This window comes from Brienomyrus brachyistius, chromosome 2, assembly GCF_023856365.1.
Source record: "Brienomyrus brachyistius isolate T26 chromosome 2, BBRACH_0.4, whole genome shotgun sequence".
NCBI lineage: Eukaryota > Metazoa > Chordata > Actinopteri > Osteoglossiformes > Mormyridae > Brienomyrus > Brienomyrus brachyistius.
The window spans coordinates 15,505,134-15,532,505 of record NC_064534.1 but is presented as its reverse complement, the minus strand read 5'-3'; the positions used below and the strand labels follow the sequence as shown (position 1 = coordinate 15,532,505).

At 39.0% G+C, this 27,372-nt stretch overlaps 1 protein-coding gene across 3 annotated transcripts in view; it reads left to right on the top strand.

The window, feature by feature from the left end:
- The first annotated feature begins 1,054 nt into the window (after positions 1-1,054).
- The window catches only part of unc5db (unc-5 netrin receptor Db), a 163,530-nt gene continuing 137,212 nt past the window's right edge, over positions 1,055-27,372 (top strand). The window contains exon 1 of one of the 3 annotated variants that reach the window (XM_048990197.1): positions 1,055-1,863. In XM_048990197.1, coding sequence (XP_048846154.1) covers positions 1,779-1,863 — 85 coding nt within the window. In that variant the 5' untranslated portion in view covers positions 1,055-1,778. The remainder of the gene's footprint in view (positions 1,864-27,372) is intronic. The other 2 variants (XM_048990199.1, XM_048990198.1) reach the window with 2 other exon arrangements.

The window sequence follows — 27,372 nt, the reverse complement described above, 5'->3', positions numbered from 1 at the left end:
AAAGCTTAGCGTGTTAAATCTCGACTTGCATTAGCAGTGTTCTAGAGTGCAGACATGGTATTAAAGCAGTGAGTTAGTGTCATTCAAACGTTCCCAAGCAGGCAGAACAGAATGCATTTGTTAAAAAGATAATGGGTCACATGTACACATGCTGTCAGAAATTGCTACAGTTGAAGAGCAGCATTCTGACAATGGCCTAACTCCAGGCTAGAGAAAAAAAAGAATAAACTGTGTTTTTTCCCTTTTATTACAGATGCCATTCAGTGCTTAACTCTGTCCTGTAGCCTAACCTCTGACTGCATAAAACATACAAATCCTTACCTGCATAAGGAGCACATTTACTAAGAAATACCAGCAGTCTTAATAGATCCTATAATTAATTATATTGATATTGTATTTATCTCAAAGTTCTATTGAAATTATCTGTGTGCTTCATGGTGGGTAGATGTTCTGGTGTCCAGATCTGTTCAATTCATTTCTGCAGTAGTACAATCCACAGAAGAGTGAACTTGTAGAACAAGGAGGCAGAAGAGTCCAAATGATTCCAGCAGTTTCTGAGGTTCTCTCTAAATTATATACACATAGCATCAAAATCAGACATCTACTCTATTCATTTATTGGTAAATTACTGGGAAAAGGATGATGCAGGTCTTTCTGGATGGTTTCTTTGTCTTTTTTAATGTGTGGAAAGCAAATTAAAAACCAATAAAATTTAAAGTTAAGTTTGTCATGTAACTGAGGAAAACAATATACTTTCCTATCAGGTCACATATTTAAGAGTCGTCCAAAAAATGTAATTCCTATGGTTATTTATAGTTAATATACAAATAGGTTTATACAACTAAATTAATACGCTATTTTTGCAACGTCGATCTTGAATATATGCTTTCACACAACTGCTTTCACAAAGTAATAGTTCTAATTATGCTTTATTGGATTTCAGTCTTCAAGTGCGCTACACAGAAAATGGTAGCTTTAGCAAAACAAAGCTGCGCCGAAAGGTTACCATCTGTACAAAAGAGCCAATAATACGGATTCTGCGCATGCAAGAAACTTTGCCGCAGCGCAAGCTCTCAGCTGAGCCTATTATCCGCGTTCTTTCATTTCTAGTTCTCTCCAAACGCCACTTGAGCACCGGTTCCTGTCAAATGACTTGCCGCCTGTATTTCTGTTGACACCGCTTTACAGACATATGATGCCTACAGAAGCCAGTGTCCAGACTCTTCAAATTCTGCAAAACAATTGCATTTTTACCCCCAGCGATCGATGCATTGTTGCATAAGAGAGCCTCGAACATTTTCTAAAGGGTGTGACCATTTCATTACGGTGAAGCATTTAGATGCCCGTTGTGGTTGGCAAACAACACCCAGCGGCTGAGAGATTTCAGCGGTGGCGAAGATGCTCGGATCGCGAACCGTCGCTCGCCCGGTGAACAGCGAGTCGCCTCCCCGCCCATCGCCGCATCCCATTGGCCTGTCGCGGTGGTGAATTTATTACGCTGTGTTGTTAGTCTGGTACCGGGTTAGTAGTGCAAGTTTAGAATGAGGAGAGGGTCCGTGGCGCTTCGGCGGAGGAGGAGGGCTGTGCCGGGCGCGGACGCGACTGCTGCCCTCCGTTCACTTCTAGTTGTAATACAAGGACGCTCAAAAAGACTTTCCCGTCTTGCCAAGTGATTACTAATGATCTTAAAATTATATTTCGGCGACCATGAAAATAAGGTGAATACAGAAAAAACACCCTCTTATACCTGCTGAAGAAGAAGAGAGAAATATACAGAAATGGGACCGTTTCCGAAGGGACGTTACTTTACTATGGGCATCTTGCTGTTCCTTTTTTCTTCTGCTGCACTTACAACAATTAAAGGTAGGAGCCCTTGGTGCTTGTCGGCGTTTCTAACGTTGTGTGTAATGCAGGTGCTGACTGGGAAACAGTGAAGCGCGTAGCTGCGGAAAGCGACTCGGAGTGAGCAGTGACCCCCCAGCGTGCGCTGTACAGAGGCGGATGTTTAAGGGATAGTCTGCCGCTGAAAGTTACTGCACTGCCATCTCATTAGGTCGATACGGACACTGTCTATATATATGTGTGTATTTAATATATATTTTTTTAAATGGGTAATTTTTTTTCTTCAGATATATGTGAAAGAGGTGCATGGCGGGGCGCTTCAAGATTTCAGATTTGTAGCTTGGCTCGTACTTTTTCCGCGGTGGGGATGTGTAAGATGCGAGCGGCATCACTTTCAGCGCGGCGTGAAAGGCACGTTTGCCGGATGCAACAGGCGCACGCCGGGGCTCCCGCCTGGGCTCCCGCTGGGCAGCCTGCGCTTTGGTCTGCGCTTCTTAGGGCGTCCGAGCTGCCCGTCCCTGGCATATCCTGGGGTTATGAGCAGGAGCAGGAGCTTCGCAAGTGCCGTGGCTTTAAAAATACAATTTATCGCACTTAATGAAAGTTAACGTGTATCGCTGCACTGACCAGGACGCGTCAAGAGTAACGTTGCCGACTCTGCGTTACAAGCTGTTATAGTTTATTAACTACATTTTAACGTGGATGATCATTATAACCATTAAATTAAGATCTTTTTACATTTGGCTTTTTGTTATGTGGTAAGACAACAGTGTTTTGCCTGTAAAATGCAGGACGCCGTGGAAACTAACACAGATATATTTGCTTAAATATACTTTGTTCTGAAGAAACATTTATGTACTAAAGTAGCCGTAAAGTACAATTTGCAGTTATTTCTGGCAAAGGCCAAAGCAGACCCATCATGCATAGCTGTCATGCAGTTTTCTGAGAATTCCTAGAAAACCATCGCTACTACAAAGACTTTTATGGCATAGTTTATTACACACTGCATGTCATTAATTGGCTCTAAATGACTTTATAGATCTCATATATTACCGTGCATTACGAAGGCTGCCACTCTAGATAATTGGCACTTCTTAAATCCAGGAACTCGTTTTTTCCCCCCCTGGATGTGCGATTTTAATCTTAGGATTTACTGAAAGTAATTTTAGCATTTTTAATGGCTTTGATGCACCACAACACTTGTTTTGGTTTTGGCACATGGAAAGATGTGAACCTTGCTTATTTTATGTGCCAGAAAACCAGATTGGAGCAGATGGGAGGAAGTAATACATAAATAAAATACCAAGGTCTGTGTCTAATGGCACATATCTAACCCTTTCATTGTCATTAACACTTGCCTCTCGGTTGGTGACATACAAGTGTGACAATTTATCTCCACAGAAGGCTGAAATTACACATTTCTAGGGTGGTTTAAGGTTTGCCCCTTTTTTAATTAGCTGGTATCTTATATTATTTGACTTGTTTTTTATTATTTATGTTGGGGCTCACCAACAATTACACAGAGTAAATTCTGAACTATCAACAGGGTTGCAGTTGCGGGTGGTCAGTTTTGGGGGGGGTCCTACCTGCAGTACTGCTCTCTGGAAACTCATTGGGGCCCTAAAGGTTACTTGTTAAAGGTTAACCATGTCAGCCCCAGTGGTCTGCCTGCATTCACCAGGCTCACAGCTGTATTTTAGAATGTCGTTTCCGCCGTCCTTTACTTGAAGGCTCAGAGGACGTTCATTTTGTTTGGGGGCCTCACATTACGCATTGTCATCTCCCAGCGCTCGTGATGAGATTACAGTTATTATATTATTACAGTGTCAATAATCACACCTTGACCTTTGCTAATACCTTTAGCAATCAAGCGTGTAGTTCACACTGAGGTTTATTGGGTGGAAACTAACATGAGGTTTTCAGGCTGGAATTGGGGAAAAAAAAATCCCATATTAGGCCTATTTCACTGCTAAACATGATGAAATCTACCACCATGTGAGTTGATGGATGCACTGGTTATAATGGAAACTTCAATGCTGTATATTAATCTTTACTGTGAGGTGTAATGTATTTGACTCTCTGGGGGAGTGTGTATTTATAAACATACACAGGTGTAGACAGTGTCTCAAACATAAGGGAAGAGAATATTTGAACTTACTGGACTTACATAACATGTACAACAGAAGCACTGTGCACTTTAACAAACATTAATGTACAAGGGCTCAGTCACTACAGCTGCTCAGTGTGTTATAATGGAATTAGTATTTATGCGTGACCGATAATCAGCTGTACATGTTGTTTGGTGGGGAAACGATGGCGTGGTAGACGGTGTATGACTATCCACTATAGTATTATTCTTAGTGGTTGTGATCCAAAAATTTCTTTTTCCGCTGAACTGAAAGCATTGAACGGAACCCGCTGCAGAATAACGAGGGGCTTGACTGTCCTGTGTTGCTCTGAGTATTTGCCATGGTAGCATGTCAATCTTCAGACATTTATCTGAAAATTCCCACCTCTGAACATGGTGACTTGTCACCCGCAGAACTGTATTTTATGCAGACTGCTGGTCCTTGTCCCATTGCGTGTTACAGTATGGGGGAGCCAGACCATTCTGTGAATTCCAGCAGGATGTTAAAAATGGCCACAATAGCTAGAAAATTGTTAAAAAAAAAAAAGTCACAATATACCCATAAAAGATAAACGTAATATTTCTGACTGGGCAGCATATCACTATTTATTATTTACAAATATGCAATCTGGGATTATAATGAGTCTGGCAAAGCTACTTTTAAACTACTGTTAAACTCACATTACCATGATAGCCTTGAAGATATGTAACTTACTGCTAGTGTAACGCTGTGACCTCAGACGGCTATCAAGCAAATACACAGGAAATTTTCTTAATTGATTAACACAGTGAACCAGCAAATTGTACAGGATATGTTTTTTTTTTAACGTAATGATTCCTGCCTCTTTTTAAAAACATGTCCTAGTTAAATCAGCATTTCCCAATACATTTTTTCGTATTACAGCAGCTAAATAATTCATCACCAAATAGACTAGAGACTGCAGTTTGGATTTCTCCATATGGTGTCTAAAAACCATTACAATGTTCATGCACATACAAGCACTTTCTTTTACAGTATTTTCTCTTTTTTTTGGGGGGGGGGGGGTTACTGTACCAGGCAAATTATAAAATACCTTAAATTCCAATAATTTGGCTTGTTTTATATTTGAAAAACTGTATAATTCTTATACATCAGAAAAATAGAAGAGTGAAATAATATTGTATATGTAACTTCTTTGGGTGATATGTGGAATTACAGTAATTAGTTTTTTTAGTATGTGGAATTACAGTAATTAGTTTTTTTAGTATGTGGAATTACAGTAATTAGTTTTTTTAGTATGTGGAATTATAGTAATTCCTCCACTTAACTACAATTCTGAAGTGAAGTTTCTGAATGCTGAAGTTTCTGAGAAAAGAAAATAATAACAAATAATAAAAAATGAATAATATAATTTTCTGGTGAGCTTAGGTGTTCCATGAAGCGAATTTTCAAATACAAGATAAGCAATTCTCCTGTCATGTTTTTTTCAAATCATTTCCGGACACTTTTCTTTCAGCACCTTTTGTTGTGTTGCTGTCAGAGTGTTCTGCTTGGTCATCAAAATTATTTTTTTCCAAAACAGTCGCAGTGAGATTTTTCAGGAATCCTCTGTATAGTAAATTGGAAAAAGTCACAGTCTTAGATGACATGCATGTTGTAAGGCACTGTAAGTGCAGTGCGATCTGATAGCGGGTTTCAGTGGGGTAACAGTGGACACGTAGGTGTCTGAATAGTTTGTCTGCTCATTGTCTTGTAATTTGTGGCTATCATGCTGAGAAATGCCTGTGTCACTCTCAGCTGGAGAAATGTGTTAATATACAATCAAAGTTGAAGGGTGAAGGCAGTCCTTCAGGTTCCCATTACATACTATTAACATTATGCATAACATTGGGAAGAATGAATCTAAATCCACAGTCTCATTGACAGTGATGTGTCTACTCGAGCTCGAACGTCGACAGCAGCTTTTCATGAAGATGGATGAACGGTTGTCCAAAAATGAAATAAATAAACACCTTAACATTTGTCATTCCTGCCATGACAGGTCATAATGCTAATCTGAGTGTGGCTGTGTGTCTTTCGGCTGATCATATTTTTATGCAGACGTCCACAATATGTCATGGCAAAACCTGCTCTTAATTACCTGCATATTTTATTTGGCTGTGTTGGTGTAATTAGGATCTAAGATGCCCAGAACTTGTTTATAAATCCAGTCAATGCTCTGTTTTAATGTTATTGGGTAACACTGTTGCCTCACACCTCCAGGGCTGGGAGTTTGAATCCCTCTGTTACTCTCTGCATACTTGAACGTGTGTGATTTGTATGTTCACCCTGTGTGAATATCCTTTATGGTTTAAAAACATGCAGTTGCGGTGATCTGCATTGCCTGTAGTGTACGGTTGTATGTGCATGTGCCCCCAATGATGGACTAACTTCCTATGCAGGGTGCCCCCCCCCCTCTTATGCCCAGTGTTGCTTGGGATAGCCCCCCTGGTTATCCATAGCCCAGATCAAGATAAATGCGTGGAAGATGGATGCTGTCCCCTTTTGGTGATGTTCTAAAAAATATAGTTTGCTCTCAAAATGTTAATATTGCATCTATCATGCAATTGTGACATTCACAAAAAAAAAAGAAAAAAGAAAATCTTCCATATATCAGACGGAAATCATATAAATAAATCTCACAGTTACCCTTTCGCCATGCATTTATGCCATTTGGCATTTTATCTAAGGGACCTGAGCTTCTGTCTGTCCTGTGGCAGTAGTATAGATACAGTTTATGTTAACATGCATGAATCGCTTTTGAAGGTAAATTTTTTTTCTCAAGCATGATACAGTCCGCCTGTCAGTGTAGTAACTAGTGATGTCTTTTTTTCTCTACTTGCTTTCACAGTGGTAGGTAGAAATAACTACTGGGGCCAATTTTGCGCAACAAGACTGACATTCTGACTTTACCTTGAGTTGGAAATGTTAAGATACAGAATCCTTCAGAGTAGCGGGGCTGTGGACATGATGAAAACAAGCTTCGACACGCTGGCAAGTGCTCTGAGGTCAAAGCAGCTATTTTCCGTCACGGAAAGTAGGGGGCTCTGTTTTATGAAATGAATCATCGGATTTAAGCTGCCGTCGGTGTCAACGTAATGCAGTTCATTGCCCCGATTTACATTTAAATGAAACCCAATGACTGTACATTCAAAAAATGAAATACAGTAATAATGATGGTAATAAAACAAAAAAACGGCACTGCCTTATTTTACCCAGAAGTCTTGGTGTTTTAATACGTGGGTTGGGTAAAATATATATACATATATGTGTGTGTGCGTATAAAATACACACACATACATATACATATACATGAATATTTGACTTTTTGTGAAAATACTTTAGCACAGCAGATCCTTGAGGAACTGTCAAACCTGTTTGCCTAACCTTGCATGTGAATTAATAAAAATAGATCCCCTCCTATCTTAACAACACCTCAGATCCTTTTTCTGAGTGACTCATTGCCTTGCAGCAACAAACTGATATTCTTGGCATGACTGACTATAGCGCTTACTATAGTCATACTATAAGCTTGCGCAGTTTGCATTGCTCTGCACTATTTTATTTCTTTAGTCTGTTGTTTTATTTCTACTTACTTATTTTTTGTTAATTACTGTTCTCTGCTCTTCTATGTTATCTGTGAATGCAAGCACCAGTACTCCCAAAACAAATTCCTAATTCAAGCAGTTGTACCTGGCTAATTAAGTGAATTTTGATTATGATTCTGATTATCATTCTTTTTTTATTTTAACTTTTGTGATGCAATTTAATTAGATGCTCTTAGATTAACAATTGTGGTGATACTGATGTATCTGTATTTTACTGACAGACATCACCACAGTGAGTCAAAGAAAAAAAGAAAAGATATATATGTATTTCTTTGAATTTCATTAGCCAGGCCCAGGAATGCGATAGGCCAATCCATCCATGCTAGATACTGTGGGTTTCATTAACTTCTTCCAGGAAGAGTGCAATCAGGACTCCCTGAAGTACCTTCCTCAGTCATGGTGTTAAATCATGTGCAATGCACGGTACCTGAGTTCATCCATCTCAGTCTCTGGATTCAATCAGAGGCCTCTTACAGTAGCACACCTCTTTATTCCAGCACTTTACTCATGTAAGAGATCAGAAGCTTTCTGGAGTGCCGTGTGACAACGTGGTTCATAGCCTGAGTCAACCCCTTTTGTCAGTCAGCGAGACGAGGCTAGGCGATACGTACAATGCCTGCTTGGAACATAAGTGTTTGATCAAAACAGGCCCTGATTGAACCTTAAGAATAAACAGAGCAGAATTTGAGGAATTGAATGGATAGTGGAATGTGTCACCAACATCTGCCTTTCATTTGTACATGGGGGCTTCTTATCATGAGGTTACTGAAGTTTTGTCATGGGTTTAATTAATGTATTGTTTTTGAAATAGGTGTGGCTCTGTAAACCATTAAATGGCTAATTTAATGCATTTTTTTTTAAGATGCGAGGACTGCAAATGGAATTTTATTTAATAAAGGAAATCATAAATGAGTACATAGATTCTGTAATAAAAATTGAAACCAGAAGATGTATCAGTTTTGTCTTTGCCGTTTTAGAAATTTAGCAATGGTAGCACTTGATTTTTATTGTGCATGCATGTGGGCATGTATGAATATTTAGGTACAGAATGGGGTTTGTGATTGTCTAAGTAGAAAACTTAGTGATGGTTATTAAAATGTCTGCATAGGATATTCATGAATATTTAGTTACAGAATGGGGTTTGTGATTGTCTAAGTAGAAAACTTAGTGATGGTTATTAAAATGTCTGCATAGGATATTCATGAATATTTAGTTACAGAATGGGGTTTGTGATTGTCTAAGTAGAAAACTTAGTGATGGTTATTAAAATGTCTGAATAGGATATTTACTGGTCTGCATGCGGTGCCCGTTTGATATATTAAGTGCTTAAAAAGCTTGTTAGTATATGATCCTTTCTATTACATAGAGACAATTAACATAGTGCAGTTATGTTTGGAGCTTTGACAGTTTTGGATTCGAATAATCAAATTTTTTTGAATTTCATGTCACTTTTTACTTTTTACATTTAATAAATTTAAAATGTGGTTTTCTTTTCCGTCACCTCCGTCACCTTTGGGTTTTGGGCCCTGTGTGGAAGTTCCAGGGGACCGTCGGGGTTGAGGGACAGGCAGGCCTACTGTCTTCTAATTAACTGGTAATTATACAGATCAAATTCATTTTGTGTGTGAAAAAGCGACCAGGGGCGATGATCCCCCAAGTCCCATGTCTCCTGCAATACATTATGGCCAAGGAAAGCTAATCGCTAATTCAGTGCATCATCTTGCTGCTTATACTGTATATATGCTTGTCCTCACTTGTACATATATATGTATACATATAATAATCAGGGATAAGCATTTATTAGTTAGCTAATAATTAGTTTTTGTCTGTAAAGTGTTATAATGTTCAGGTATTAGATTCACTATATAATGTATACCCTTTCATCCTTTAATAATTAGTCTGTTGTAACTTGCTGCATATTTTATATCCCTAATCAAGAAACCGATATGAATAATTTATCACAAAATATGCATGTATTCAGACAGGATTTGCCTTGTCAGAGAGTCATCACAGTGAAGCCATTGAAGGGTATTTACCCAAGGTCTACGATTCATTATTATAAACCTGCAGCAAGTTAAAGTTTGTGTGAAAATAGCCATACGGCAATCTGTGGAGATAGTTAATAAGCTAGTAATTTACAGGGTGATCACTGTTTCTCATAGACTGACAGGTCATATACTGACACTTCAGACCAGCAGCTTAATTCGGGGACATGCCAGCACAGGTCTGCTTCTTTGGCTCGTGATATAAAGTCATCTTCAGACACATGTGCTCATCTCCAGACACTTGATGTTTATTAACTAGATAAATTACAAACTACAGCATCCAACAAGGCTGATGTGTTAATACTCATCGTATTAACAACAAATTGATTTCCAACGTGCTGATGGCGTCTGAAGTTAAATTCATAGAAGCACAAATAAGAGTAACTTTGTTTTTAACTACAGTTAGCGGTAAATGTTATTATCATATATCCATCCATCCATCCATATTCCGTAACCACTTGTTCCTCACAGGGTTATAGCTCATTCCAGAAAATATTAATTGGATTTTTTTTTGTAAATCAAGGTGTACCTAATGTAGCTTAGTTTTATAATAATGCTTTACACCCATCCATCCATCCATCCATCCATCTTCTATACCTGCTTGTCCTGTGCAGGGTGGCGTAGTTCTACAGCCTATCTGGAGCTACAGGTGCAAAGCAGGGCAAATCAGTCATTTATAAAGAGTCACAATATTTAATTACTAGCTGTTTTATTTTTATTTGATAAATCACAATGATAACGATAGAGCAGACAAGGCCAAGATACCACCTTCATAACGTTGGAGGACGGCTGACCTTTAAAGCAGTTGGTTGCGTTAGTGATGGTGCATTCTCTTAGTCAAACTGCAGTGACACGATGTAGTGCTTGAAGCCAAGTAGTGTTTATTAAAGTCCTCAAATTATCTCAGTGACCCAGCTAACTGCTGCCATTTGATTTGTTCAATACATTCCCCAGTGTTTAATAACCCAGCAGGTCACTAAAAGGCAGTCTCAGTACTTTCTTGTCTAGTAGATTATTTTCTATGTAATGTGCCCTTTTCTGCCTATGTTTTGGGTTTTTTTTTTTAACATGACAAAATTTTGTTATGAGGTAATTCATGCTAGCGTTTGCTTCATGAAGAAAGACTGTACCTAAAAGGTATGATATTATTGAGACAAAGACATACCTGTGACCACGTAGGGTCCATAGAGAGTAGTTTTTTGATTGGCCCGTTGTCACTAATAAGTACTCGTTTATGCAAAAACAGGTGGGAGATGGCAAGCAGACTCACGTCTCTTTAATTCTGAAGTGATTTAATAGGAGCCACCCCAATTCAGGGGCCTGTGTGATCGGAGGAGAGGGAGGTCTTTTTAATGAGAAAGTAATTGCATGCCATACGTGCTTAAACACACAATTATTTGCAGAAGATTTCCTCTGATGTAGAGACGCGAGCCTTGGTACTGGAGACACAGGAGGTAATTCGTTCTGTCCCCAAAGTCCATTTGAAGGGTTAAACTGTTGAAAAGTATTAAAGTAAAATTTTACTGTTTTTTTCTGTCCCTTCACTGTTATGACAAGGAAAGATACGGTGAATGTTTGTCCAGAAATGAAGTTTGCTGTGCTGGGTCCCTACGGGAGGGACCTTCCCTAGCCAACGAAGGGTGTTCTCCATTCCCTCTTATGTCGTGGGCCTGTGAAAGTAATTTTGAATTATTTTTTTTTTTTATATCCACACATTTTGAGAGTAAATTGCCAATAAGGGGACCACAATAAATGCTCCTGTTTGAAAAATAAATTCATTTTTTTCAGGGTCACGGTGAGAAGTTGTTGTTACTGGTAACATGATGCTGAAGTATATATGTATGAAATATATAGAAACAATTCCAATAACACAATTTGTGTAAGCAGCGGGTCATGTAATTGCTCAAGGCATAAATAAATAAACAGCTTTCAAGGCACGGAATTATTGATCTTTTGCAGATACTTATTTATATACCCTTTGGGGTACAAGTTTGACCAGCTCATTGTTCCTAAATTACAGTAAGTGTCGAATAGTATCAATGCATCCAAAACATTGCGGTTGTTTTCAGTCAACCCCTCTGCCACAGGGATTTTACGAAGATCAGTTTAGCTTCCTGCTGTACTAGCTTTGCAGTGTGTGCTTGAAAAATGTAGCCTACATCTAGACCTAAAGGAGTGCATATCCACTAATTTGTGCAGCATATAATTTGTTGATTTCTATGGCAAAGATGTGTGACTTGGTTGCTAAGAAGATTACTGCAGTTATTTGGCAGTACCATAGACAGTACAGTACCACAGATCTTTTCTCTCACCTCAGAGTACGTCATCCAGTTGAATTTTTAAAGATAAGTTAGGCAACTTTACCGACGTTCTGCATCAGAAGTTTCAAGTAGGCAGTCCACAAGTCAAACTCAGACACAGCTAATCATTCTTGGGGTGTTTGTAAATAGCATCAAAAGCCAAACTGTTGTGTATGCGTGTGTGTGTGTGTGTGAGCGTGTGAGCGGGTAAACCTATCCTTATGGGGACACAATGTCCCCATAACGTGACAAATATCCGTTTTTTTTTTCAATGTATAAAAATCAGTGACTGCTATGAAAAAACTAAAAATGCAAATAAAAATGCTTGGTTACTTATAGTTATGGTTAGGGAAGGGTGGGGGTTAAGGTTGTCATAGTTAGCGTTAGCATTTTTCCCACAGAAGTGAATGAACGGGCCCCATAAGGATTGGTGTACCCTACGCGCGTGTGTGTGTATGTGTGTGTGTGTGCGTGCACTGCAATGGGTTGTTGTCGCATACTGGGTTATTCCTTGCTTTCTGCCTATAAGTTAGGGGATACGCTTCACACCCCTGCGACCCGGCATAGAACAAGCAGGTACAGAAATTTGATAAAAGGATGGACAATCATGAAAGTTTAAGATGCACGGAAAACACAAATGCCACCGTAAGATAAATTGTTTTCACACAGCAGAGAAAGCTTTGTTTAAGGACATGCTTAACATGTTTGATTGTCAGTATGAAGTCCAAGCTGTACTTTGCAAAAACCGCCATCCTGCTGTTACTACAACAGTTTGTTCGTAGATTAAGCAGCTGTCAGGAAGGCAGATTATCTTTTGCTTTTTAGCTGTTTTGAAAAAGGAATATCGCCCGACCGTATTAGCAATGAAATAAATGGAATATTAATTGCACAGAATGCATTCTATACTGATTTACTACTAGTGAATTATACCTGGATAATCATCCAGTTATTATATATTGGGTCAATATTTGTCAGACTCTTGGACTCTGTTCTTAAAAAAAGAAAGAAAAAAAAACTTCTGCAATTACAGCAGGGTACAATTATCTTAAGAGCTGTCTGGGTCTTGCTTTTTGTGGTGCCATTAAGTATCAGTGTGAAACCAAGATTCTTTTCAGGATTTCCTTTGATGTGCTCTAATGCTGACTAATATGCGGGTGATTCTGATATAGTGCTTTGGAAAACTGCAGTGAGAAAGGGGGAAATGGCTGTTGCACCTGGTTCAAGGCCCGGGTGTCCCATTCAGGGCAATTGAGACTCAAGGTTAATGATCAGTCTTTTCCCGTGTGAATCTTTCCTCGAATCACACCCCTGCACTGAACTCGACCCTGGCTGTAACTTGTCGCGATCATATAGATTATTTATAGTCTTAAGAAATATTTAAGGTCAGAGATTTACTGAAGCATCCTCTAAAAGATAAGATGAATGTTTTTTTCCTAATTCAATATTTGACTGAAAACACCTCTGGCAGCAAAGAGAGCTTTCCTGCATAAGTCTCTGTTCTTCTGTGTGTATTTTATGTGTGTAGAATGTAAGGATTATGTTTAAAGATTGCTATAGGAAAAGAATTGTGTGACAGGCCATGTTACTGAACTTAATGGCTTTCTGTGCTATTGTAGCACTTTTTAGCATATTATGTCATGCATTGTTGATATGGGTGATGCTTATGTATGTCATGCAAATATACCAGCAGGCAAATCTGTGGGCTTATTTAGCCCAGAGGCTTCTGTAAAATGTACTATTTGCCATTTATGCAATGGTGTTGATTGCGATATTGAAAATTTGAATGTTGGTTAAATTACATTGTTCTTAACAGTTACTGAGGTTTTCTTTGTGAAAATACAGTTAATACTATGGTGCGCTGACACCACATAGCAAAACAGCTTTTTACGTGTCTCTGCTTTACGGTCCCCTTCTTAGGCGAGCAGTCATGAGCTCTTCATGACTTACCTAGATTAGAGTATTTTGGTGATTTTTATAGCACCGTGACAAACTTGTGCCAGACCCATGTTTATTGTTTTATATGAAGTGAGAGAGAATAAGTGTTTAACGTGAGGCGTTGTTTTTGAATCGCAACCTTACTAAACATTAGCAGTCTTTGTAGAGCTGGCTGTGCAGAAGTTTAAAGTAATGCTAAGTCCTGTAGAGACCTTAGAGAATGTCCTTAAATACCAAGAATGTACTTCAATATCCTAGGATACACAGCTCATTGTATTGTGTCGTTTTCCCTCGTGTGATTTCACTGTCAGTGTTCTGAAATTACCAACTGAAGGAGTCAGGCCAGGCATTTTCTCTGTGTGTCTGTCTTTCTCACAGTGAATTTCAGGCAAAGATAACAGTTTCTGTCTGTCTGTCTGTCTGTCTGTCTGTCTGTCTGTCTGTCTGTCTGTCTGTCTGTCTGTCTGTCTGTCTGTCTGTCTGTCTGTCTGTCTGTGTCTGATAATTTCCTGGGAGAACTGATATCCAACATAAAACATTTTGTTGTGCATATTTTCTCACTATCACTCATATGATGCAAGTACTAATAATAGTCATTAATATTACAGGTAAATGATGCAGAACTGTTACTCGTTGGAAAAAAAAAAACAGCATTTAAGTGAAATTTATTAATGCATGATGTGTAGAGAACATTATAAAATGTCAACCAGTAAATTAATTTTCAGAATGAATTTGTTTAGTGTTTTTAGCATTATCATAGCCTGCTTCCAGATTGGTTTAGCAGCTCGAAAAGCCATGGGAAACCAAACATTTATTATTTATTATTAAGCTATTCAGTGATTGCTGAGCAAGTAACACTCAATTAAGCTGTATGAGATTTATTTTGTATCTGTATTTTGAGAATGTGTGTGTGTGTATTTTACCTGTATTTTATTTGTTTTTCTGTTATGGTTATTTCTTTTTGGCCATATTTTTATTGTTTAGATTAGTGCTTGATAGCTGAATAATACTAACTTTTACCCATTTTTGTGGCATTTTTTTAACATAAATTACTCCAATTTTGGTGGTGCAGTGGTTAGCACTGTTGCCTCACACCTCTGGGACTCGGGTTCGAGTCTCCGCCTGGGTTACATGTGTGGAGTTTGCATGTTCTCCCCATGTCGTCGTGGGGTTTCCTCCGGGTACTCCGGTTTTCCCCCACAGTCCAAAAACATGCTGAGGCTAATTGGAGTTGCTAAATTGCCCGTAGGTGTGCATGTGTGAGTGAATGGTGTGTGAGTGTGCCCTGCGATGGGCTGACCCCCCATCCTGGGTTGTTCCCTGCCTCGTGCCCATTGCTTCCGGGATAGGCTCCGGATCCCCCACGACCCAGTAGGATAAGCGATTTGGAGTTCTCAGGTCTCACATAAAAAGGGGAAAAAACTACCCTGCAGGAGAAGTTTTAAAAAAGGAAAAATATGCACTTTAATAAAAACCAGTATGGTACAAATAGATGATCAGTAAATGATTTAGCTTAGTCTCTTGGTTCATTGCATGAAGGGGTTTTGTGAGCTACCTGTTATTCTCAAGGGTACATGTACATCCAAAGACCTTCACTCTTACAGGGATGCAAGTGGGAAAAAAATGTGTGGCACATAGACATGTAACAAGGTTTAGAAAATACAAAGTACTTGTCTACAATCGCACAACAACTCCTTCCCATTTTAGATGTGTTTTTTTGTGGCATTCAAGCTGAACGCTGACGCTGCCTCTCAGTGGGAGTGAGCGCAGTGACTTCCGCCTGACGTCATCTGCATAGGCTTTGCAGCATGAGGAGGTCGGAATTTGGAATTGCGAATGACGTCACACATGAGTTAAACCGTGTTAAACTCGGTAGCAACATGTCCACGATAACAGTTGGACAGTAATTGTGTGTACGACTGATTTAATGAGCCACAGATAAAACGTACATGCTAATAAATGGTATAAAACAGCTTTAACCTCTGTTGATAAGTGGCACATCCATCTTGGATTCTGAGCTCGGGGTTGTGTGGATTCCTCAGAGTTCACGAGTCGGAGAGGGCGTTCCAGTTAAAATTTCCGAGTTCAAAGTTAAGAAGGTGACGATCTTGGAGCATTTTACATTTTTACAGCAACTAGTAGCACAGCGATTTGCGGTCTTTTGTAAAAAGTTCCGAGAGGTTGGATGTAGCGTTTAATGGAAAATTTCACTTAAAAAGTACACGCAATTGTGCGAGACACCACGTGTAATATGAAAAAACAATGGATGATTTGGGAGTCGCTAACTCGCTACAGCTTATGACGCAGTAGGGGCTGCTGTCGCAATGACGTGTAAGTCACGCTGTTACCGGGGGGAGTAACATTGTAGTGCATTTTCAGCATTCGCCACTTGCATATCCTCGCTGGGAAGATATTCAAACTCAAAAACGCTTAAAATAACATGTACAAGCGAGGTGGAACAGTATGTTATGTATGTTTCTAGTAGCCTTATTAAGGATTTTTTGGCATATGATTTTTCATCTGTATTTACTAGTTTAAAAAAAAATATATAAAAGTGTACATGTGTATTATACATTTATTATATTAAAATATTTAGGTAAAAAGAGCTCATATCGGAATCTGCATCAGTATCGGCAGTTGTGCATTGGATCGGAACTGAAAAAATGTGGATCAGGCCATTCTCTCTATATTATTTCTAAGAGCCCAATATGGGCCTCAAGCTCTAGCAGTAATTAATTAATTGATAATTGATTGTAAAATTAATTGATTAAATATTAATATATGAAATAGTCTCCTGGCAGCATGGGGATACTTTTGGAATGAAAATCATAAACTGTTTGGTCCCAGTGTATGTTTGTCTTCTGGAATCCCAGTGAATTGCACCAATTTATGTTCAGTGTGCTTAACATAAGAAGGTAGAATACAGAACAGTTTGCTGCTATTTTTATATAAACAGAATATAAAATAGTAAGTAATACATATAAAAAAATATCACGTTTTTATGGGCAGCATGTGCAGGAAGATGCAGCTGCCGATTACAAGTCAAAATTCCAGCCCCACAACAACAGCAAGGAGCTGTAACCATGGTGAGAGCACAGTTAAGGAAACCATGAACTGTTTTCAAGAGCAAACTATTACCCACTCACCCGATTGCTTCATTCCAGATCTCAGCGGCGAGTATGCATGAAGTTTAACCATTTCTGATACCAGCGTCGGGGGGGCATCTTGTAAAGTCCTCCTGCTTCATCATTTCCGAAGACCCCGGTAATTGCTAAAACCACAAAAACGCTGAAGAATGGCTTGCGTTTTTCAAACTGCTGGTGGACTTCATCGCTGACTTCGTTGCAGATCTCAAGTTGCCAAATCTCCGTTTACTCCTTGGAAATACCACCATACATAGTGAATTATCCAAAAATTGACTCACCAATAAAATGCTGCAGTCCTTCCATTTAAAAATAATGCCAGTGATTGTCCACACACAGCCTAGTCGGCTCTTCAGCTGGAAAAAGTCACTTCTTGTGGTTTAATTTGACATTATTTGTGTGCTGATTGTATCTTTTGGAAGGATAAACATCTGATATGCAGTACGAATGATGAACTCGAGTTTCAATAGAGATATGCTTATCAAGGAGGTAAACTGTCATTAACATTCTTTAAAAGCATACTAACGGTTGTTCTTGTAATAAGTCACGAAAAGCAAGAAAGATGCAAGAGTAAAATGCGGCTGGTACCCTGGTTTCTGTCTGCTCTACAGGAAGTTGTCATGGAATATGTAGGCATTGCTATGTTTTGTGTTAGGGAATTTATATTGTGAAGTGATATTCTCTCAAAAAAGATATTAAAGGCAAGAAAAAAATCCCAGCTGCCATTTTATTGAATGCAACAATATGTGCACGCAGAATGCCAGGTGACTACGCTCACGATACTCTCTTCACCCTTTGTGGTTATCTCAGTATCTTTACTGCCTTTTCTTGAGTTGGGATCAAATTGATGAATGCTACAAAGCGGGATCGTGGGTTCTGGGTGCGGTGAATTGGAGAGAAATATGAAAACACATTTATAAACTGTCATAAGAGGCAGGGGAAAAAAAGCAGGCTGTAGCTTACAAAGTGGAGAAACAAATTCAGCACCTTTCAGACCAGGGTTTCAGACAAGATAATGAGGCGCACACTTTCAGAAGATTTCAGACAGCTTCGGCACCTCGGCATTCGCCCCGAATAACGATTACATGGCTGCCTTTGGGCCACCTGGTGTACGATTTCAGTCCCGGCCTGGAACTTTTGGGCATTCGCTGTGTGCTTTTTAGCATTTGTTTAACATTCATTCCTGTTCTTCTGTGGATAGGTTATATTACGGTTGACCATAAGGAAGATTTAGCATAGTTGTTCAGGAAGATGTGGATCCTAGACCACACCAGCTTGTAGTCATTTATTCAGATTGAGGTCCCCTATGCACTGCCTGCACTGAATTCATCAGCCCTGCGATGTGCTTATGCTTTTTATTTATTATGCCTCCTGTTTAGAAGGAGTAACTCGCTGTTTTGGTTACCCTGAAGGCATCTTTTCACTGCCTTCCTCAGAGTTTGTCATTTTTTTTCTCCCTTTTTTCCTGTGGTTTACTGTTTGATCCAATGTCAGAGTTCTTGGAAGGCAGCTCTACTGTGGTTTCCACCAACCCTTTATTCAGATGATGTTGTTTTCATCTCTGCCTCCCTGGGAAAGTGCTGCATTTTTGTTGATTTCCCCCACACCCACACCACAGGTCAAACTAATTCTTTCTTTTTTTTGCATTTTGGCTTACAGTGAAAATAAAGATGGTAGACGAAAATGGAGTATATCTTTTATATATTTTGCCTTTCCAGATGTCTTTCTCTGCCTCGGAAACCATGAAAACACCAAAACACTATGACAGATATTGCTATAATCATAACTATCAGTTGTGAGGGGAGTGAACAGGACTCTCCTGATACGTTGTCTTGTGTCAGAAATAATGGGTCATTTAAGTACTTTAAGAGGAATCATTTGCATGCTTTTGCCAGAATATATATAACCCAGAGGGTGTCATCTTTCTGATGCGATGATAAACTGAGGAACTGACGGACTTTGATCATTAGTTCCCATGGTAGTCATTGTCAGAATGTGGTTAATATCCAATTAATACCTTTGTTCATTACATGAAATAAGCTGATGGGTCCTTATTGTTCTAGTGCTAAATGGCTGCCATGCGTCACCCATCACTGGAGTGTGTGCCACCTTAAAAACAAGATCCTGTAAAGGTTTCTGGGATATGTGGATGAACAGCAGTACAAGAATATGATCCGTTATATAAACACAGTTCATTACTAGCTTTAAAGACTTATTTGTATGTTTAGCACTAAATAGAGGGTAGAGGGAAGTTTCTGAGATTTACCGCAGTTTAGTATTTATGTAGCTACTTGGCATACATGTTAGAGTACATGAAGTTGTATGATGACCTGACAAGTGTGATCCACACCTTAAAGATCAAAAGATAAGGAATATAAAAAAAGCTTAGCAGGCGGTCTAGCATAGGATGTGCAGTGTATAAGAAGAGGAACTAATTTTCTGGAATGTGTTAACGTGTATTCGATATATGGTTAAAGTACATTCTTAAATACAAAACAGTTTTGTAATACCTTGAGATTGCATTCCCCTGTGTTTGTGTCTCCCTTCAGTGCTCCGATCTGCTCTCAAAATCCAGAAATATGAATTTTCGATGAATTTCTGTTTCCAAATTACCACTAGTGTGTCATTGTGATTGAGTGTGTTTGTTTGTGATGGACTGGAATCCTGTCCTGGCTGTCCCCTGCCACCTGGTGTCTGTGCTTCCTGGGAATGACTCCAGGCTTGCAAGAACCCTGCATTAAATAAGTAGCTATTTAAAATGGATACTCGCTTTGAGCTGTGTGTTTACTATATTTATAACACTGTATTTTTAATACATTTGAGATAATTCTAAGCTGAATATTGCTTATGATTCTTTTGAATAAATTATTTTCCTTGCGGTGCTACTTTCCTCAGACAGCTTGGAAGGAAAACTTTCTGTCCACTTAATCAATGACCCACTCTTGCGAGTGACTCACTGGTATCAGAGATGCTAAAAGGGCAAACCACCTGGACTCTGTTTTAAATTAATGCTTAGAAAGCAGAGCGAATGTGAAGGTGAACTTAACGTACAAGCAGCCCTGAAGTCATGTCCGCTCGACTGGACAAAGTTATATTCTGGCATTTCCTGCAAGTCCGGCTCAGAAGCAGCGTGCAAAGCACTGCACTACAAATTCCAGACATTAGAATTTAAACTAAACTTCATTAAGCATGACGGCTACGAAGGAATAATTAAAACCATTGCTGAAGGATAAATTTGCACAGGCTTCATCGAAACTGAAGTAATTAAATAAGGGAGAAAATAAACAAAGCTGAATAAAGTGCAGTTGTTTCAGTATGTAGCCAATACACCCAGCTGATTTAAAGCGCCCTTGAATAGTGGTACACATTGACCAAATTTACATGTGATAGTGGGATCCCCAGTGTTGAAGTCACCTGCTTTTGACTGGCTTTTTTTCAGCTGTAGTGATCAGAGATTAGGAAATTACCAGAGTCTAATTGAGTATAGCCAAGGGCTGGTTTCTTCATTTGATATGTTGTATTTAATGTTTACCATTTTGTTAAAACATGCTAAAATGACATGACAGCAGGCGACACCTACAAGACACACAAGAAGAATCATGACTTGGCGTGTGCTTTCTGTCTGACATGGAATAATACATCGCTTTGAATTTACAAACGAATCACCAACAACTGCAGCCTGTTGAGTCCATAAAAACCTTTCAATACATCTTTTACTTATGCCCAAAATCCTGTTACTAATACTGATATATGAACACTGCATACCTTATTCTATATAAATAGTACAGATCAATTGTCTAATTATAATGATTTCTCTAAAGCAAAAGAATACCCTCCATTGCCACACCTCGTTGATTATATTGTGCTGTAAAAATAAACCTAATGAAGATAATGTACCATTTTTCCACTACTCTCACCACTCAGTTAAGATGTACTTTTTACATTCAGTCGTGGTACTGATCAGAAGAACAAAAACATGCATATACCATACTCTGTAATGAATGAGTGTGTCTGCTTATATTTCAGCTACATTTGGGCTTTACAAATGCCATATGGATTAGTGGGGCTACACAAGTGCTGTATCTGCAGGTTCACACCCTTCTCGTCTATCTGTCTGTCCGTCCGTCCGTCCAATCCCTTGTACTTCTTCAATACTGAGTCTCTGTCCAACAGAAAAGGGTCACAGTGCTCAAATATCCCATCCAAATCCACTGTTAACAACCTCAAAACTGGTACTTCGTAAGGAGATCTGGAAGGATTTTTCTGCTAAGCTGTATTTCATTTTGAACTGGTGTTTATTCATGACATTATGTCTAGTACCAGCATGGAACATAATAGGGGTTATGATGTTCAGAAGAGCTTTAGAAATGTTTGAGACCCAAACTTCCACCCAGTAGCCACATATTTACAGATTTTCTTCGTGCTAATCTTGCAGACAGTCGACCTTTGGTTAAAATTAAAATATGATCAAAATAATTGTCTCTCTCTCTCTCTCTCTCTCTCTCTCTCTCTCTCTCTCTATATATATATATATATATATATATATATATATATATATATATATATATTTTTATATTTATTTATTTATTTATTTATTTATTTATTTATTTATTTATTTATTTTATTTTTAGGTGTGTTTAGATGAAATACATAATTAATCCAATCCGAACTTTGGCTAACTTTATCAATAGTGCTTCACGAAGTCACATATAGCCCTCTGACAATGATTTTTGTACACATCGTGAAGCATTTTTGATGTAAATCATAGCATTCCCTATTTTTCTGAGGTGTAATGCATCTCAGCCCACAGTGATTTAATGTCATGTTCTCTGCGAAAAGACATGCAGTAAAATAAGAGTCATCTCTTTGATGGCCGTCATTTTGCCCTCTTATTTCATTCCCGTGGACATGTTTAAAAAAAAACCAACATGACTGTTGTGAGAGCATGTAATGCTAAGCAGGGCAGCAGGACTCATCTGCCTTGTGTTAAAAGCATCGGCATCATCTTCCAGCTTTCTCCTCCTTGCGTCTCTGGTCTTTAATACTCATGGTATTAACACCAGTACCAGTCAAAAGTGACAAGGAAATTCCAGTATACAGTACAGTATGTCTGAGTGTAAGGCTCTGTTTTTTCTTGCAGTGTACTGCAGATATATCAGTACTCTCCCATAATATTGATGTGTTTATCCCAGCCTCAGTCATTTCCACCCCTGAATGAAACTGAAATCTGTACTGTCTTGCCGAAGTGTATGACTTTGTTAGCGTACTTTGTTCACAGATATTGCTTCAGACTGTTTTCATCAGCCATAACTATCCAAAAGAAGCCATTTAATCTAGCAAAATGAACTCCACAAACTTTCGATCTATTCTATTCACTCTCTTTACCTTGTTAATGTTGTGTTGTTGGCCTGGTGCCACCACAAATGGAAGGTACCCTGAGCTAGAGCTTATTAACTCAGCCAGTGTTTCTGCTGGTAGTTTGTGGCTCATTCTGTGTGCTAAACAAGAATATTAATTGTAATAAATCTGGTTTTTACCTGTGAGGTCAAGAGTTCAATGCATGAAGGTAGATTGTGTTTGTGGGGGAAAAAACAGGGTAACAGAAAGATCACCATAGAGATAGTTTGACTACTGTTCCATTTCTATGGGTTTAACGTCCATTCAGTGTAAATGCTTTTAATACAGCCTGACCATAATGAATAATTTATGTGCCTGTATATAACATCTGAAGCCATTGTTAAATGTAATGTGTTATATAAAGAAAATGGTGTTGCAAGCTTTTTTGGACATATAAACCTAGCCCTCTTTTCAATGTGAAACAGCAATGGTGAACAATATACATGAGCAGTCTGAGAAATCCAGTGTTCTAATAGTCCTCGCTGTGAGAGGAATTTAAAATGGTTAAATATTGAAATATTACTAATGTTATATGCCATCCAGGATGTATCCCTGCCTTGTGCCCTGTGATCATGGTCCCCTGTGACCCAGGGCATTTTTGAAATGAGAAAAAAGTAGAACAATATAGGGAGTGTGTGTCACTGATGTTTCTTGTCATCCTAAACAGAAACGCAACAGATGAGTATGAATCTGTGGTTTATTTTTGAAGATCCCAGTACATTGTTATTGTTACATTGTTTTAGTGTTTGGCAGAAGATGGGAGATGGGACACTAGGACTCCTCTGTGCTTCTATGCCACCATCATTTCCCCATTACATTCATTAACATCTATCTATCAGTCAGTCAGTCAGTAAGTCAGTCAGCCTGTCGGCACACAATGTGTACAAATGCATAATAAATAGGGCTACAACACCCACGTTAAAAGTTTCAAAATGTATATTACATTAAACCATTTAGAAACATGTCATCTTAAGCCTAAAAGACGTTACTATAATTTGTAATTTTGTACTCTTGCTAAAGATGGGAATACTTATTCAGTATGTTATTTGTATCATCTTCTAAATACTGTTGGAAAGTTAACAACGTTTGCAAACTGTGTAATGCTTTCTGTAGCGGTATAGTATCACCATAATCATGTGTATATCGACATCATAGTTTAATGAAGTGCGACACTTCGAGAATGTGGGGGGTGGGAATATAGCGATGTCTCTCTGCTGCTAGCACATGTTAAGTGTATGAAGTCTTTCCCCTCCTGCCCCTGTAGGAGGCCAAAGTACACTGTTGGTCATTTTTTTTATTGCTTAGTGTCCTTACCGTTGTAAGCAACTTGCCAGCAGATATGTGTTAAAAGCACTCCAAGCACAGACAAAAACCCCGCAGTAGAACAATGGGAGCATGAAAAGAGTGCTGGAGGAAGTATGGATCAAAACACTTTAACACTGGGAGAAGCTGAGAGTATGTGCTTCAGTGTGGTTCTGTGTGTGTGTGTGTGTGTGTGTGTGTGTGTTACAGCTGTGTTCATAATGCTCATGTGTGGGGGAGAAAAGGGTAGCTGCATGCAGAGTTTATGCTTCTTTTACACTAGTTTTCCTCCACGAGGTTGGTTGCTGTGCCGGGGTAAATCAATATGACGAATTAAGAACCACTATGTTTGCTCTCCTTTGTTCTTGTCAGATGTTAGAGCATACCCATAAAGCGCATGCCAAAATTACCACAATTTCCATTTATTTGAGATCCATTCAAAAGGTTTCAGTAGGTTTCAGTAGGTTTCAGTAGCGTCAATGTGTGTGACCACGTGGAATGAGGTCATAATATCACCTCACTTAGATGATTAACGACTAGTGGCTGAAACATCTACCTAGGGCTCCTGATAATCCAGTTTTTCCACTCCTTTACCTGGGCGACTCTTTAAACAACTTGTTATTCAGTCATGACAGGATAAATATAGAAAATGCATTTGCTTATTTCTTTTAGAAATGAACATGGAAAACATTTGCATTTACGATGTACAAGAATTTAGCTGACAGCTACTTCTGTTACTCATATGTCATCCCATTTGATAATACCCACTCGAGGTGCAATGGGACAATTTTCCCACAGTTTGATATGTGTCATGGTTTTTGGACCAAAGTAACGGTACGGTTTCGGCACCTTTATATATACGAAGAAAATAGAAATATGTCTCCATTTAATTCAACAATAAATTCTTTATTTTTCTATGTAACAATTTCAGGAAAATGGAAAAATTATGAGGCCTAGTTTATGTCTCTACTGCATGAAATCAAAGAGAGAAAAACAAAGAGTAAAGTGCCTCTTAGCTTTGATAACCTGTAGGTGCTTTGTCTTCCATTTCAATTGAACACAGACACACAGACACACACACACATTTTTAACATTATTTCTGGAAGAATACTTTTGGAATACCAAATCTTAGCTGTATGAAGAAAAATGATTTTATTTGACAAGAATATATACGAAACATGTTGCTGTTAAAAAGCAAATATAGGCAACCACAGCACAGTGAGTGTAGATAGACAGACAGATAATCAATATTGCAAACTCCATAACCAGAGAGAGTGAAGAATGTTTTTTAAGCAGCAGACCCACTGAAAGGGGGCAAAAAAACAATGTATTGTGACGAGTGGTCGAGTCATTTTAATAAAGAAAATGACAGCTTATTTAAAATGAAATACTGCCTTTGTTAAGACCCACTATCGTTTTAATACTAGCAGCGGCACAGACAAGGAAACCAACGGTTTACATGACACTCATGGTTACACTCTAACGAAACGCATACATTCTACGGCAGTCAATACACAGTTATCGCATTTACAATTACAAAAAATACACGAATACCCATATAAATTTACACCAATTAAAGATAAGCGTGGTGCAGTACAAATCGTGCTGGCTTCTGACCAACCCTACGGCGTCACATTATGTCAGCCAATTGTCGACAGTGGGTGGGATTATGTCAGGCAATTGTCGACAGTGGGTGGGATTATGTCAGCCAATTGTCGACAGTGGGTGGGATTATGTCAGCCAATTGCCGACAGTGGGTGGGATTATGTCAGCCAATTGTCGACAGTAGGTGGGATTATGTCAGCCAATTGTCGACAGTGGGTGGAATCGCTCTTAGAACATCATATTGTTGAAACGACATTGATTACGTTTGAAGTATGCAGCTACCTTTAGCCAGGAGATTACACCATTTGCTGCTGTATAATAATCTTTAAATTTTAGCCGTCGTAAATAAGAACCCCAGGTTTTTAGATTTAGATTTAGAAAAAGCACCATATTATATTCACACTAATGCATATAGGAAAGGACAGGCATGTCATACAGTAATACCGTGGTTCATGTATACGTATCTGACCGTCAGGGGTGTACTGAACGATTCGATAATACACCATGTACCGTTACACCCCTAGTACCTGCAGGTTGTCAGTAGCCACCGGATACTGCAACATAACTAACCTGGACAATATGGTAATGATATGTTAGGGCAGTGTTTCTCAACCTGGTCCTTGGGAGGCCTCCAGGCGGTCCACGTTTTTGCTCCCTCCCAGCTCCTGACAAAAACATGGACTGTCTAAGGGTCCCCAAGGACTGGTCTGAGAAACACCTGCATGCAAACAGAGGTGACTGGAATGAACAGCAGACCCAAGAAAAGTGTTGCTCTTTTACAGCAGAGAGTCACAATTAACAGTGGCGATGGGGCAAAATGGAACAGAGAGAAACAAATCCTCTGCGCTTTTGAAGTTCAAGCCAAAATTTTTGCGTTTTGATGGAAACTGCTGAGTTGTTCTGTGCAAAGCGTCTCTTTCAGGTGGTGTCGTTCTTGCTTTTTGGCAGCTAAATGTGATTTGAGTAGAACATAAGCTAACTTGATATTCTGATGCTTCCTTTGCCTGGGGGTGTATAAGCTCACAGGGCCTATTCTAGCTTTTTTTTATTTTACTTCTCCTGATGTGCCTTTGATGCAGTTCGCTAAGTGTGCATACTGCATGCTAAAACACAAAAATTGTATGTTAACAAAAAAAATATTTATGACAGGTGTAATATTCAAGGGGAAATGTAATCCTATGAGTTGCCTTTCATTAATATCTCGCTGTCCCCATCTCTTTCTGCTGACGTTTATTCAATCGTGCTTCCTGGTGGCATCCAGGGTGATTCAGCCCTGGCACATGGGAAATTTGTTAGGTATTACTTCTGCTCTTTATTTTTTTTTTTTGGGGGGGGGGGGGGGGCTGGTATACATATTGGTTGATAGATAAGAATATAACTATGAGGAGGCATTTTAAAAAGTAATATCAGGTCATATGAAAATCGGACTCTTCCAACAATTCAACAGGAAATTAATGTTTTATGGTGCACATCACCCTTGGTTGTGTGTGTGTGTGTGTGTGTGTGGGGTCATCTATATATATCACATTATGGGGATCAAAATAAAACATAAACACCTGTTATTTTGATGTTGTGGGGACCCTTTTTTCGAACCCCACAAGGGGAAACTCAGTTTTATAAAATTCTGTGACTGCAACCAGAAAACTAAAAATGCTGAAAGTCTTGTATTCTGTTTGGTTGTTTATGGCTAAGGTTTGGGCTGGATAGAGGTTTAGGTAGGCATTGGCTCTTGGGATTTTTCCCATAGAAATGAATGGAGAGTCCCCAAAAAGACATGAAGAGAAATATGTGTGTGTGTGTGTGTGTGTGTGTGTGTGTGTGTGTGTGTGCGTGTGTGCGTGTGCGCGCGCTTCTGTGAGGGTTCTGTTGATCTATTGCTTATCACTTGCACTCAGGCTTTGCCTTTCAGATGCAGGGAGCTTAATGTTTGTGTGGTCACTTTAAATGTAAGGTTATCGTAGGAACTCCACTGCAGTACAGGGGAAACGTTTGCAAAAGCCCCCTCAATGGCTTCCCTTTGCCATCACCGGAACTGTCATAAAGACAGA